The 13,626-nt window shown below is 35.6% G+C and overlaps 1 protein-coding gene across 1 annotated transcript in view; it reads right to left on the minus strand.

Annotated features, from left to right (window-relative positions):
• Positions 1 to 593: 593 nt before the first annotated feature.
• The window catches only part of SYT16 (synaptotagmin 16), a 96,271-nt gene continuing 83,238 nt past the window's right edge, over positions 594 to 13,626 (minus strand). Inside the window, exon 6 of the mRNA XM_045554856.1 lies at positions 594 to 1,903. Coding sequence (XP_045410812.1) covers positions 1,590 to 1,903 — 314 coding nt within the window. The 3' untranslated portion in view covers positions 594 to 1,589. The remainder of the gene's footprint in view (positions 1,904 to 13,626) is intronic.

Here is a 13,626-nt window from a genome sequence, read left to right on the forward strand (position 1 = left end):
GCTATCCTGTGCCCTAGTCTGGTCTTGTCAGGATAACCATTACACACTGTAAAGAATAAATATGTTCTTCAAGTGTTACAGCCTACGCTTACAATCTGTCAAAATGCAGAGCTGAGGAGGAGTTATGTGTTTTTAACTGTATACAGCCATCACTAGCTATCACTCTTCTCACAGACAGGAAAAAGTCAACAATGAAGCATAGAAGCTAAAAATAAGTGACTGAGCAATTGCTCAGAAGAGCTGCACATTGGGCACAGGGTTAAATGTACACACGCTCCTTCCCTTTTTTTTTAATTACTGCCAATTTAAAGTAATTGAAATTAAGGGCTCACACCTAAGAAAAACAAAAGCAAACATGCATTGCATAAATGTCTAAAGCAAGCCATAAGTAAAATCCCATGCTTATAACCACACAAGATCAGTGTTCTGAATGGCACATGCCCAGAATGCAAATAGTGACTAATATATCTCGCTGCAAATGCCATAAAAAATGACAGTTATAGGCACTTCAAATGCTCAAAGAAAAATTTACTGTCATTCCATACAAACTGGAAATATTTCTTCATTCACAGGTATTATAACATGTTAATTTGAAGAATCAATCAAATCAATATTTATTAAAGACCCATTGTATGCAATTTACTATGCTCTAATGATAGAAAACACTGCATTAAGAAAAAGAGCATGGTTTACATGCAGGAGTACATTCAAAATACACGTATGAGTATATATAATTGAATATAGAAAAAGTATAATCCAAAAGAACACCAGAAAACTCAATAAGTCTATGACTGAAATCGGTTTTTTGGATTTTATCTCATTCTGTAAGAATTTATTAGGTGAAAAAGCATAAAAACCTTGAAAGTTACAAGTTTGAAATCTTACATATTCAAAAGTAGACAAGTTGTCTTACAACAGTAGTTTTTGAATTCTTTTCTAGCTTCAAAATGATTCATCTAATCAAATCTCATAGAAACCATAATATATGTGAGATAAAAGAGGTATTTAATTAATACAAATTTATTTTATCAGTGCAAGTTCACAATATTTACTTGTTAGGTAAATGGGGTTTTTTTGATAAAGAGAAAAATGTGAAATAAGGGATTAGGGGTTATAGTTACATTCTTCTATGAGCCTCAGACTCTGATTCATTTCTGTATTTGGGAGTTTGTTGCACCATATTAAGAAAATTCTGATTCGTACACCTAAGTGGTTGAATTTTACAGCCCCCTTGCAATCTCAGGTTACTTGTTAAGCAAACAGAGAAAGCAGGAGAAGCTTCATCCCATAGTCTGAACCACAATTCAATGATCTATCAGCACAAATTGACTCATCATCAGTGGTCTTAACTGTGGTAACATTTTCCATACAGTACACTTGGCTTCACATGTGGGGTTTTTTTTAATTATAATATTTAAATACAAATAAAACTTTGAAAAACCCAAAGCTCCCACTCAGGATGTCCTAGGGGTTAATGGAATCTCTGTTGGAAAGCCTGAAAACCTTGCCAGAATGCACTGACTTAGTGTCAGTAGTCAGCAACATGGGTGACCAACGTGGACACAGTACACAAACACCAGTTGGCAAACCTAGGATTCCAGCAAAGTGTGCCACCTGCAGATCTGCTGGCCTTTGGTTTCCTTCATTTCCTCCCAGTGATCTTGTTCCTCCTCTCCACTGCTGTTTTGGCCCAGAGCAATCCAGCCAATCATCTCCTTGCGCTTCATAGTACGCCTGTTATAAACGGAAATCATCAGCGTGACGTCAGAGAGCTGAAAGAGCGCCACCTGGAAAACAAAGGTCTCCTTATACACAGGATTGGGCTGACCACGTCGAATGGACGTCTTGCAGCGGGACATCTCTTGGCCCACAGAATTGAGAAGAAAGAGTTTTCCATATGTATCTAAGACAAAAAGTGGGGGGAGGGAAGAGAAAACATCAGTGCACTCTGTTTTGCTAGTTTAGTTATAACATTTACATGGGCTGCATATTTCTCCTTTCAACATACTAATTAGTATATTTAGGCCTGGTTCTTGCTATTGGGGCAACACATCTTACATGAATTATTAAGAGGGGTCATTACCTGGAATGCCTGATGTTTCATGCAGCTCACTGTCTGGCACACTGCTGATGCTCATCAGAACCTCTCCATGCACAGGCTTGTGTGCAATTGTTTGTGGACATGCTGAGTTCCTCATTCATATTTTATTTACATAACAAGATAAATATACACATTTTACTGTCCATGCATTTTTTTTCATAGTCATTTTATTGTTTTATGCCTGAGTTAGAGAATCTCTTCCCTTCTCACTCTCTACATATTCTCTGGACCATCTCATCTACTCCATGGTTTCAATGACAACTACCAAGTCCACAGGTCTGGCCTAGACGTTTCTCCCAACTGAATACCACACTTCTTCTCTCAGACATCCCGCACACGTCTCACACTCAACATGCCCCCAACACTAAAACTCTGCTGCTTCAGTGTTCCCCATCTCTGGGAATAGTAGCATTATTCACTCAAATGTCCAAGTCAGAAATCAGAGCTTCATTGTTGACAAGACTGGCTTCCTTACCTCCACTCCACTCAATCAGTCACTGAGTACTGTTGATTCTACTTCCTAAATAGTTCCCAAATCCACTCATTTCTTTCCATCCTCAATGCCACTGAACACTCAGAGTATTTCGTAAGCTCAGGTCACCAGCATCTCTCACCTGTATCACCTCACGTTGCCTCACTGATCTAGTCGGTGGATCACCAGAGCAATCTCTGCAAAGTGCAGATCTGGTTGTGTCACTCTCACTAATAAACAAAAACCTAGCCTTCAGTACTTCCTACTAGTCTCTGGATAAAAGCTCGATTTCTTGGTGCAGTCTCTGCACTTTGGCTCTATTTAGCTTCCAGCCTCATTGCTCACCATGGCTGCCATTGCATACTGCATTTCTATTGTACTGAACTTCTTCCTTTCTGCCCACCCACCTGTTCTCTTTCCCTTTCACTTCCATACATGCTCTCCATGCCCTAATATCGCAACTGATAGTCACCCTCATGTAACTTCTATTCATTAAGTTCAGTTTGGACATCACTTTATCCAGGAATCTTTGCTGACCTCTTTTCCCCACTCCCACCAGCTCTGGGTCAGAGAACCCTCCAGTGGCTGCCACCAAAACCTAGTTTTAGCCTATCTCAGCACTTGCTACCCAGGATTATCTGCCTGTTTATTTGTCTGCAAATATTGCCAGTTCCCCAATGGTAGAGAGAGGGATTGCCTTTTTTACCATTGCATCCTGGATGCCTGGCCTTGTGCTTAATGAGGAGTAGACCTTCAATAATTATTTTGTAATGAATATTCATGACTAGCCAAGAAGCTCAACTTTCCTTTTTCTTTTGGTCTCAAGTTTTCAAACTTGTAAAATGATGTTAAACCCCTCATTTTATAACCCCTGCACTAAAATGCTATAACTAACATTACGTTTAGTCATTTATAGAAAGGAAAGAAAACATTCAAATTTTACCAATATGATCTACTTTTGCTAAAATTACTGAATGGATCATTACAAATCTCCTCATACAATTATATTTTATTAAAATCACTTAGTTTATCAATGTATTGACTTTTAACTACAAGTTTTACTACTATGTGCATACTATTCTTTAAAAAATCAAAATGTTAAGGCGTTTCCTAAATTCTATCACTCTATACATTCTGTTCAATGCAGGCAGCAAGATGACTAGTGTTTACCACTCATTTTCCCACCTAACGACCAGTCAAACTTTTTTAAAGCGTAAACCCAGATCTCTGTCATTTACTATTCTCTCCGAGAGCATTGTAAGATAGGAAACAAATTACAACATGCAGTTTTCTTTCTATGTTGATCTTTTTCTATTCTGGTTTGATGTGTTATTTTATGCACTTATCTGCTGAGAAACACAAGGTGTGAAATTACACTTCAGGTGTGAAAACACTTCTCTGTCTCAGAAACAGGGCTCTCCACTCTTCAAACTGTTCAATGGAAAAGGCTGTCAGAAAACCGACAATGGGGGAGCGAATGTGTGTTTCTGCAACTGTACTACATAATTCCTATAGGAAAAGTCCAATCCACTCACCAAACTGCTCAGGCAATTCTGCTGCCAGTTATAGCAGTGGGAATTGAGTTAATCTTGCAAACAAAGACATGCTCATTTCACAAAGAGAGCAATTTCGAGCTTCATCCTGTCACAAGATCATTTTCTAACTATGAGAAAGGCCACTTACTGCTGAACCGTCATCACTGAAGTTGGATTGTATGTGTATGACACAGAGGAAAAATAATAATTTTATAAACAATCCAGTCTGAGGATAGGGACCAAAGGAAGGCAAATGTTGCTTATTGCTTCAGTTCAAAAGGGAAGCTTTATCAACAGTAACAATGTGCTTACTTCTTAATGTCTAGAGTAGAGGCTGTGCCCAGAAAATTGTACTCATGTGGAATAGCGGGGGAGTATGACTGTGATCTTTGGGGTTTGGTGACTTACTCTGATGAGCACCAGCCAGAATGGATGGAGAAAGAGTCCAGCTAAGTAAATATCCACTTTAAATGAGCTCTGTCTTAATCTTTGGAAATTGATAACAGTAGCTACAAAATAGTACTGAGCAATATTTTATCATCTAATGATCATTCAGAAAGCTTTACAGTTTCTTCAGTAACTCAGAACCATTATCAAAAGGCTAAATGGGTCATAATCCCTCGATAGTCACTTGCCTCTTTCTTACTAAAAGAAGATGTCACTTGTTCTAAAATATTAACAATAGTACATAATCACTAATTTATTATGGCACAAAAATATGTCATTTGGAACTCAAAAGGCATTTTTCCAAAGAAACAACATGGTACCCAGTGGTTAGCTGTATATCCCACACAAAATACCTGTGCATTTGCAGCATGATATTCTATTAATTGTACAGACTGAGCCTCAGGGTGGAGGTAAGAGGAACAAAGATTCTCTGGGACACAGAGCAAGGGAAAAGAATTTGGCCACTTGACTTTCCCTTCTCTTTTAATTTATTAATATTTATAAAGGATTTTAAACATATATAAGAGAATATAAAATAATATCACACATACTGACTTGGAACACAGCATTTGCCATATATGCTACTGCTGTTTTTGCCTTTTGTTTGATTTTTAAGAAATAAAACATTACAATGGAAGATTATTTAGTATCCATTATTGATCCTGTCCAACTTCTCTCACCAAAGGTAACTACTATCTTAGATCTGGAATTCATCAATTCCATGTATGATTTCAGACTTTTAATATATATAAGTAGACATAAATACAGATGTGTAAGATATATTTAACAGTATTTTGCTCATTAAAAAATATTTAACATTATAATGTATGCCTTTATGAAACTTTTTTATTCGGTATTAAATTTTTATATATGTACATACAGCTATGCTTCATTTATTTTATCTTGTATGTATAATGTTCCAGTATATTAATAAACCACAATTCAGTTATCCATTCTCTTAATTAGTGGACATTTGTTTATAACAACCAAGAATCAAAAAGATTTCAGTCAACATTTTTATCCATTTTGTATTGTACCAATATTCAAGAATTTCTCTAGCATATATCTAGGAGTGCTCTTTATAAATTTAGATACAAAATCCTTGCCTGTCATGTTTATTGATAATCTCTTCTCTTGGTTTATAGTAACTTTTATAGTATAAATGATTTAAATTTTTGTGGAGTCAAATTTATTAGTATCTCTCTTTTCAGTTGATGTTTTAAAGAAATCTTACCCAAACTCAATAATCTCTCGTATCGTCTTTTATGAGTCTTAAAAACTTGTTTTTCACATTTGATCTTTAATCCAGCTGGAATTGGTCTTTGCACATGGTGTGAGGTAGGGATCTAATTATTTTTTTTTCTATATGGGAAGCATTATTCATTAAGTAATCTATTATCTCCCCATTAATTTATAATACTATGTCTGTCAGATATCAAGCTTCTAAGACTTTCCCTAAGTCTTACAATATTTATTATCATCATTTTATAGTATGTCTTGAATCTGCTAAAAATAATCCTGCTATCATGTTTTTTAAAATCTGTCTTAGTTACTCTCAGCTCCTGCTTAGTTTAATTGGCTCTTGCATAAAAATTTTATAATCAGTTTGTCACTTTCTATAAAAAAAAAATAAAATTAAAAAAAAAAACATACAAAGTAAAACATACCAAAAAAAATTGTTGGGATTTTGACTGGGATTGTACTGGACATAAAGATTTGGGAAAAGCCATTCATTGTTTTCACAATATGGAATATTCTCATCAATAAACATATTATATCTATCCATTTAGTTTCCTTTTATGCATTTTAAAAACTTTCATAATTTCTTCTATAATTTGCTTATCTTTTATTAATATTATCTTTTGGTGTCTTAGATATTTTGCTGTTGTGGCAAACACTAATGTTTTAAAACTCTAATTTCTAATTGTTGCTGATGTATTAGAACATAATTAATTTTATATAAGAAATATCACTTTAAATTTATAGGTTTTCTTATATTTTTAATGCAGATAAATTTTCTACAAATAATGGCAGTTTCATTTTTTCCTTTCAGTCTTTAATTTTTTAATTTCTTTTTCTTATTTTACAAAACTACTGCCTTGAGCCTCCAGTCTAATATTAAATAAAAGTGGTACTGGTGGGGATCCTTATTTTGCTCCTGACTTTAAAGGGATTTTAGGATTAAGAACAATGGTCAGTGTAGATTTCCTTAAAATGTCCACTATCAAGTTAAGCAAGTTCCTTTCTGGGCCACATACATGTTGTTGAGGATCAATACCATTTCCACCTTTCTAAGCTCTTTCCTATATTTGAATTAAAGGAGCATAAAGCCTCAAAACTACATTCCCCTGAATCTCTTGCCAGTAAAGTTCCAGTTAGACTCCACTAATGAAAGCTACTAGTATGAGACAGGAAAGTAGAAGGAAAGGGAGCCACAGCTCTCTAGAACCAGTTGCAGGAATGTGCAGGCATTAGCAGATGACAATGGAGAAGTTTTGCCCATAGTGTTCAAAGTTCCTTAAGGGAATCACCCTTCTCTGTGCATGCAGTTCACACCATATTGGCATCTCGCCTGCACCTCTGAATTTCCTGAAAACAGTCTTCCTGATCTTTACCCCCCAGCCTCCAATGCTTAAACACCATGGTAAACAACTTCCGATCCAAATACCCTAGCGTATTTTCTATTTTCCTGACAAAATATGACTGATATAGTAATTGGTAATCTGAACTGCAATGTTGCTATCATTAAAAAAATAAATAAATAAGAATGAGTATTGGCCTAGAAGTTGGGTTCCAGGTAATGAAGAAACTAATATCAAAGAACAGCGGAGATCTATAATCCTTGTTATGTGATGGTAAGACTGCCATCTGCCATAACTTGGAAGAGAGAACATATGCCTAATGATTTTGTTGCTCTAGGGAAACAGATTGAAAAACAGAATGTTAGAAGTGTGTATTTAGTACTATTGGCTTCATTTGAGAGGAAAGGGGAAAAGGTAAGCTTGGGCAAGAACTGACCAATGTGCAAGGAAACTGAGAAAATACGGAAATTCAGACCTTTTCATGGTTGGAGAAGCTGACTGCTTCCAGACTTCCAAACAGTAAGAGACAGATTTTAAAAGGCTCTGAGCCACAAAGGCCCAGTAAACCTTCTCAAGTGAATAAAGTGATATTTAATTCAGGTCAAATATCAAATTAAGGGTGTGGCTTTCCCACTAGATTTGAGTTGGCCGGGCCACGTGACTGAGTTCTGAAAAACAGAATATGAGAAGTGATAAATACTACCTTCAACCATGGCTATATTCAACCACACCCACCCAAACAAGGAGCCTCCCATGCTGTCTCTTCCCCTTCCATGGCAACAATGGAGGCCACATTTCAAATATAATATTGTTGCCTCATTAAATGGAAAGAGCCTATATGCCTTACTCATAGCTCAGAGGAGAGTCACATGATTCACTTTGGACTGTGACACAAAAGGGAAATAAACTTTTGCTGTGCTGAGCCACTGAGACAGCAGGGTTTATTTGCTATTGTATCATAGGCTAGTCTACATTAACACATCTATTACACAACTGCTAAGATTTTTATCAATAATGAATAGTGCATTTTATCAAAAGCATCTATTGGCATCTATTGAGGTAATCATAATTTTTTCAAACATTTTAGTTTTTTATCCAGTTTCTATTTGCCTAAAACCACAATGAGGTACCATCCTACACCAATCAGAATGGCTATTAAAAAGACAAAAAACAACAGATATTGGTAACGATGCAGAGAAAGGGAACCCTTATACATTGCTGGTAGGAATGTAAATTAGTACAACCTCTATGGAAAACCGTATGGAGATTTTGCAAAGAACTAAAAATAGAACTACTATTTGATCCAGCAATCCCACTACTGGGTAGCTACCCAGAGGAAAAGAAATAAATATGTCAAAATGATAAGTGTATTCATATGTTTATCACAGCACTATGCACGATAGCAAAGATATGAAGTCAACCTAAGTGTCTATCAATGGAATGTTGAATTTAAAAAGTGGCATATATACACAATGGAATACTATTCAGCAATGAAAAATAATAAAATCTTGTTTTTTGCAGCAAAATGGATGGGAACTAGAGGTCATTATCTTAAGTGAAACAAGCCAGACACAGAAACACAAATACTATTAATACATGTTTTCACTCATAAATGGGTGCTAAAAAATGTGTACACATGGACATAGAGAGTGGATAGGCAACTGAGAGTCAGAAGGGTGAGGGGGTGGCAGGGGGTGGAGGATGAGAAATTACTTAATGGGTACAATGTATGTTATTTGGGTGATGGATACTCAAAAGGCTTTGACTTGACCATTACACAGTCTATGCATGTAATGAAATTGTACTTGTACTCCATAAATTTATATACATTTTTAAAAGCTTCTATTCTTATCTATTGAGATGATAATAATGTTTTCTCACAAATCAGTTAATACAGTGAATGACACTGGCATATTTTCCTAACATTTAATCATTCTTGCATTCCTGAACTAAGCCAAATTTGTTGGTAATATTTTTTTTCTTTATACATTATATAGCTAGGTGGACCCAAAACAAACTGCAGTGTGCATGAGAAAGTGTGAGGAAAGGGGACAGGAAGAGACTGGGAAGAAGAGAGAGATCGTAATCTAATCTTATGTCTAGCTTTTACATATCAATTTTTGTCCCTTTATATTTATTATGACTACTGATACATTTTGATTTATAGTTACTGTTTTGGTTTGTGTTTTCCATTTATCCTGCATTTTCTATGCTTTAAAAAATATTTTTCTCTACTTTCTATGGGACTGATTACATTTTCTTTTTCCCTTTATTGGTTTGAAAGTTGAAATTTTAACATGTATATTTGGTTTAATGTCTAAAATTAATATCTCTGCCCTCCTCTTTTTAAAAAGAAATCTCATAATTTTTTAATATACTTTATTTTTTAGAGCAGTTTTAGGTTCATAAAACTGAGCAGAAGGTACAGAGATTTCCCATACACTCCCTGCTCCCACATACATAGAGCCCCTAATCTCTTAATTTTAATACTAGTATAATTTTTTCCTTGAAAAAATATCAATATAAATAACCAGCTCTTATAGGGGTTATTCACAATCTGCTTTTACAATACTCTCTTATCTCCAATATATTTTTTCTAATTTTTAAAAATTGTGTTAAAAGACATATAATTAAATTTACCATTTTAGCCACTTTTAAGTGTACAGTTGAGTGGTATTAAACACATTCTTAATGGGCAACCATTAACACCATCCACCTCCAGAATTCTTTTCATCTTGTGAAAACTGAAACTCTATACCCATTAAACAACAACTCCCCATTGTCCTCTCCCCCCAGTCCCTGGCAACCACCATTCTACTGGTGTCTGTCTTTATGATTTTTTCTAACTACCTCATAATAAGTAGAATCATACAGTATTTGTCTTTTTCTGACTGACTGGCTTATTTCACTTGGCATAATGTCCTCAAGTTTCATCCATGTTGTGCCATATGTCAGAATTTCCTTCCTTTTTTAAGGCTAAATAGTATAGTATTCCTTGTATGTGTATAACACATTTTGCTTATCCATTAATCCATCAAAAACACTTAGGCGGCTTCCACATTTCAGCTATTAGACACATTTAACTACATTCTGAAGACAGAATCATGTTGCTATGAACATGGGTGTACAAATACCTCTTTAAGACCCTGCTTTCAATTCTTTGGAACATACACCTACAAGTGGAATTGCTGGGTCATATGGTAATTCTATTTTTAATTTTTGAGGAACTGCCATACCGTGTTCCATAGGAGCTACACCATTTTATATTCCCACCAGCAATGCACAAGGGCTCCAATTTCTCCACACTTACTAACACCTGGTATTCTTCAGGGTTTTTTGATAGCAGCCATCCTAATGGGTATGAGGTGGTATCTCACTGTACTTTTGATTTGTGTTTGCCTGATGATTAGTGATATTGAGCATCTTTTCATATTCCTGTTGGCCATCTGTATATTTTCTTTGGAGAAATATCTAATCAAGTCTTTTACCCACTTTTAATCAGATTTTTTGTTGTTGTTGAGTTTTAGGAGTTTTCCGTGTATTCTGGATATTAATTCCTTATCAGATATATTATTTGCAAATATCTTCCCCCATTCTGTAGGTTGTCTACTTACTCTGTTTTCATCTTCTGATGCACAAAATTTTTCAACTTTCATGAAGTGCAATTTGTCTATATATATTTTTTTGCCTGTGCCTTTGGTGTCATAGTCAAGAAATTAATTGCCAAACCCAATGTCAAAAAGCTTTGCCCTATGTTTTCTTCAAAGAATTTTATAGTTTTAGGTCTTACATTTAGCTGCTTGATCCGTTTTGAGTAAATTTTTGGAATACGGTGTTACATAAAGATCCAACCTCATTCTTTTGCAGGTTGACATACACTTTTCCTACCACCATTTATTGAAAAGACTATCCTTTTCCCATTGCAAGGTCTTGGCAGCCTTGTCAAAAATCATTTGGAGTCTCTACTCTCCTATTAAGCAATATAAGGACCTTAGAATTATTTGATTTCCATTGGCCCTTCTAATTCATGTTATTGCTGCCTAGAATTTTATTTCCACGTTGTAGCTGTACTACCAATATTAGTTATTTTCGCTACTCTCCTGTTTTGGTTTTGTGCAGTCCATGCAGGTTTATATTTACTTCTATGTCAACCAATTTCTTTGTTCCTTATTCCTTCTTTCATCTCATTACTTTCTTCTAATTTCAACTTATTTATTCCTGAAATACATCATTTAGTCATTTTCCCAGTGATAAACTCTTTCAAATTCTGTGGGAAGTATCTTTATTTTTCCTTCACTCAGGGAACAAAATGCTAAGTTGAGTGTTTTTCTCTTGAGATTTTAATATTTGTATCCCATTGTCTTCTGGCTTCCATCATTGCTGTTGAAAAGTCTGTCCTCAGTCTCACTGTCATTCCCCTGTAGGCAACTGGGATTTTTTAAAAAACATCTTTATTGATATATAGTTCATATACCATAGTATATGAACTTCTTTTATCCCTATTGCTTTTAATATTTTCTAACTTTGATTATTGTGAGAATTAAATGAGTTGATGTAGAAAAAGGAATATAACATATGCACTCAATAAGTTAGTGCTACATCTAAATCATCATATGAAATGGCCATAATTCTGAGCACATAGAGGAATTCATATGCTATATTTAACTGAAAACTGCACCAGGATTTTCAAAGAAGGTCGTATGTCTCATACCTATTCATTTTCATGGAGTCCTTTTTTCCCTGGCACTCCATTTGTAGAGCTCCCTCTGAATCCCACTTGTTCTTCACGCTAGACATGAGGCAGCTGGGTTTGCTTATTTTTTTTCCTCCGGTCTCTGCTATTGTGAGTGCCTAACAAGGTTAATGTGCTGCTGCTGTTAAGTATTATCATTTGGGATGTAATTATCACATGTGGCTAATCATGCACATGCTGAGAAGCTGGGGAACTTGCTGTTTTTAACTGGAGGGAACATCTTAATGATAGTTTTTGACAAGGACCATTATATGTGTATATATACACATATATACACAATGTAGTAACACACTGTAGAAGGAGACATAGCAAAGATGAACATGGAGAAAGAGAACCTGCCAATATAATAGCAAAATTTTTTTTAACATGTATACGTAACTTAGCTTGTTAACTTCATTTAATAGAGAAGGAAATGAAATTCAGAGAATCAAATGGAGAGGCCATGCAGTAATTGGGTGGCAGGCCTAGGATAAGAACAGAATAGAGCTGCTAAATTGTCATTGAATTGCTTTCCCATGAAGCCAAATTCAAAAGATAATCAAATGCTTCTAATTCTTAATGCTTACTTTTTCAAAAGCATTTGTAAATACACATCAGGGTTTCAGATGCCTACTAGACACTGTATGCTGCTTTTTCACCTGGGCTACCAGCCACGTACAGACCTGGAGACTATCTTTTGCCATCAGAAGATTTGCAGACCAGCCTACACCATCTTAAAGCAATAATGACAATACTTTTGAACACTGACCACATTTACTAAATAAGACATTATCTTTAAAGTGGCTGGAAGGATGCTTGGCACATCATTACTTGACTGGGATGAGATTCATTCATGTTGTTACCTCATCTATATACTGTCTATGAATAGGTTCTATGGGCTAGTTTTAGTAATTTTCAAATAGTGTATTTTATCTTCCCTAGCCCACCTATATGATTAAAAAATCATTTTATAATACGGGCATTTTCACAAGATGATTAATAGATATAGATACATACATACAGACATATATACACTTATGTATACATAAATATAGATTTAAAAAAATCTACCTATATCTATCTGTATTAGATGAGTAGAGAAAATGGTTAACGTTAGAAATGAAGAAATGCCCAGCCATATACTTTTTCTTGAGATGGATGTGGTTTATGGAGGACGCTGCGGAAGGCGCCCCAGGTTCAGCTGTTTGGTACTCCGTATGTCCTGTCCAAGGTTAAGCCAGGGGACTAGGGTTGCATCTGAAGATGTCATCCTAATTAAAAAGTATTGCCAACTACAGAATTCCCTCTCTGTGGCTAAGACTTGTGTTTCATGTTTACCCACTTGACCCAGCTGACCTATTCCAGACCAGACTAGCTTGTTTTCTCCAATAGTTTGTAACTCAAAATTTCAAAGATACAGAAAATTTGTTCAAGAGTTCAGTTATCTTTTGTTTCGTGATATATTCTGAGGCAAAAGAATCTCACTTCTAAATCCTAACCTTCGTCTCTGCGTCTAGCAAAATGTGAAATCTAAGTAATATTCTAGAGAGGAAAAGTCCCCACGACTTAGGTTCAACCTATTTGCCCTCACGTTCTCCTCAGAACCATTCTTCACAAGATCGTAACCACCCTGTCAGGCAGGAGAAAGGTCCCTGTTTTACAGAAGTAACTGCACTTGCACTGACAGCCTCGAGCAAAGGACTGTGTGACCCTGGGTCATACAAGTCCCCCTGGCAGGCAGCCCCCGTGGTGGCCTC

The sequence above is a fragment of the Lemur catta genome, chromosome 1, assembly GCF_020740605.2.
Source record: "Lemur catta isolate mLemCat1 chromosome 1, mLemCat1.pri, whole genome shotgun sequence".
NCBI classification, from domain to species: Eukaryota; Metazoa; Chordata; class Mammalia; order Primates; family Lemuridae; genus Lemur; species Lemur catta.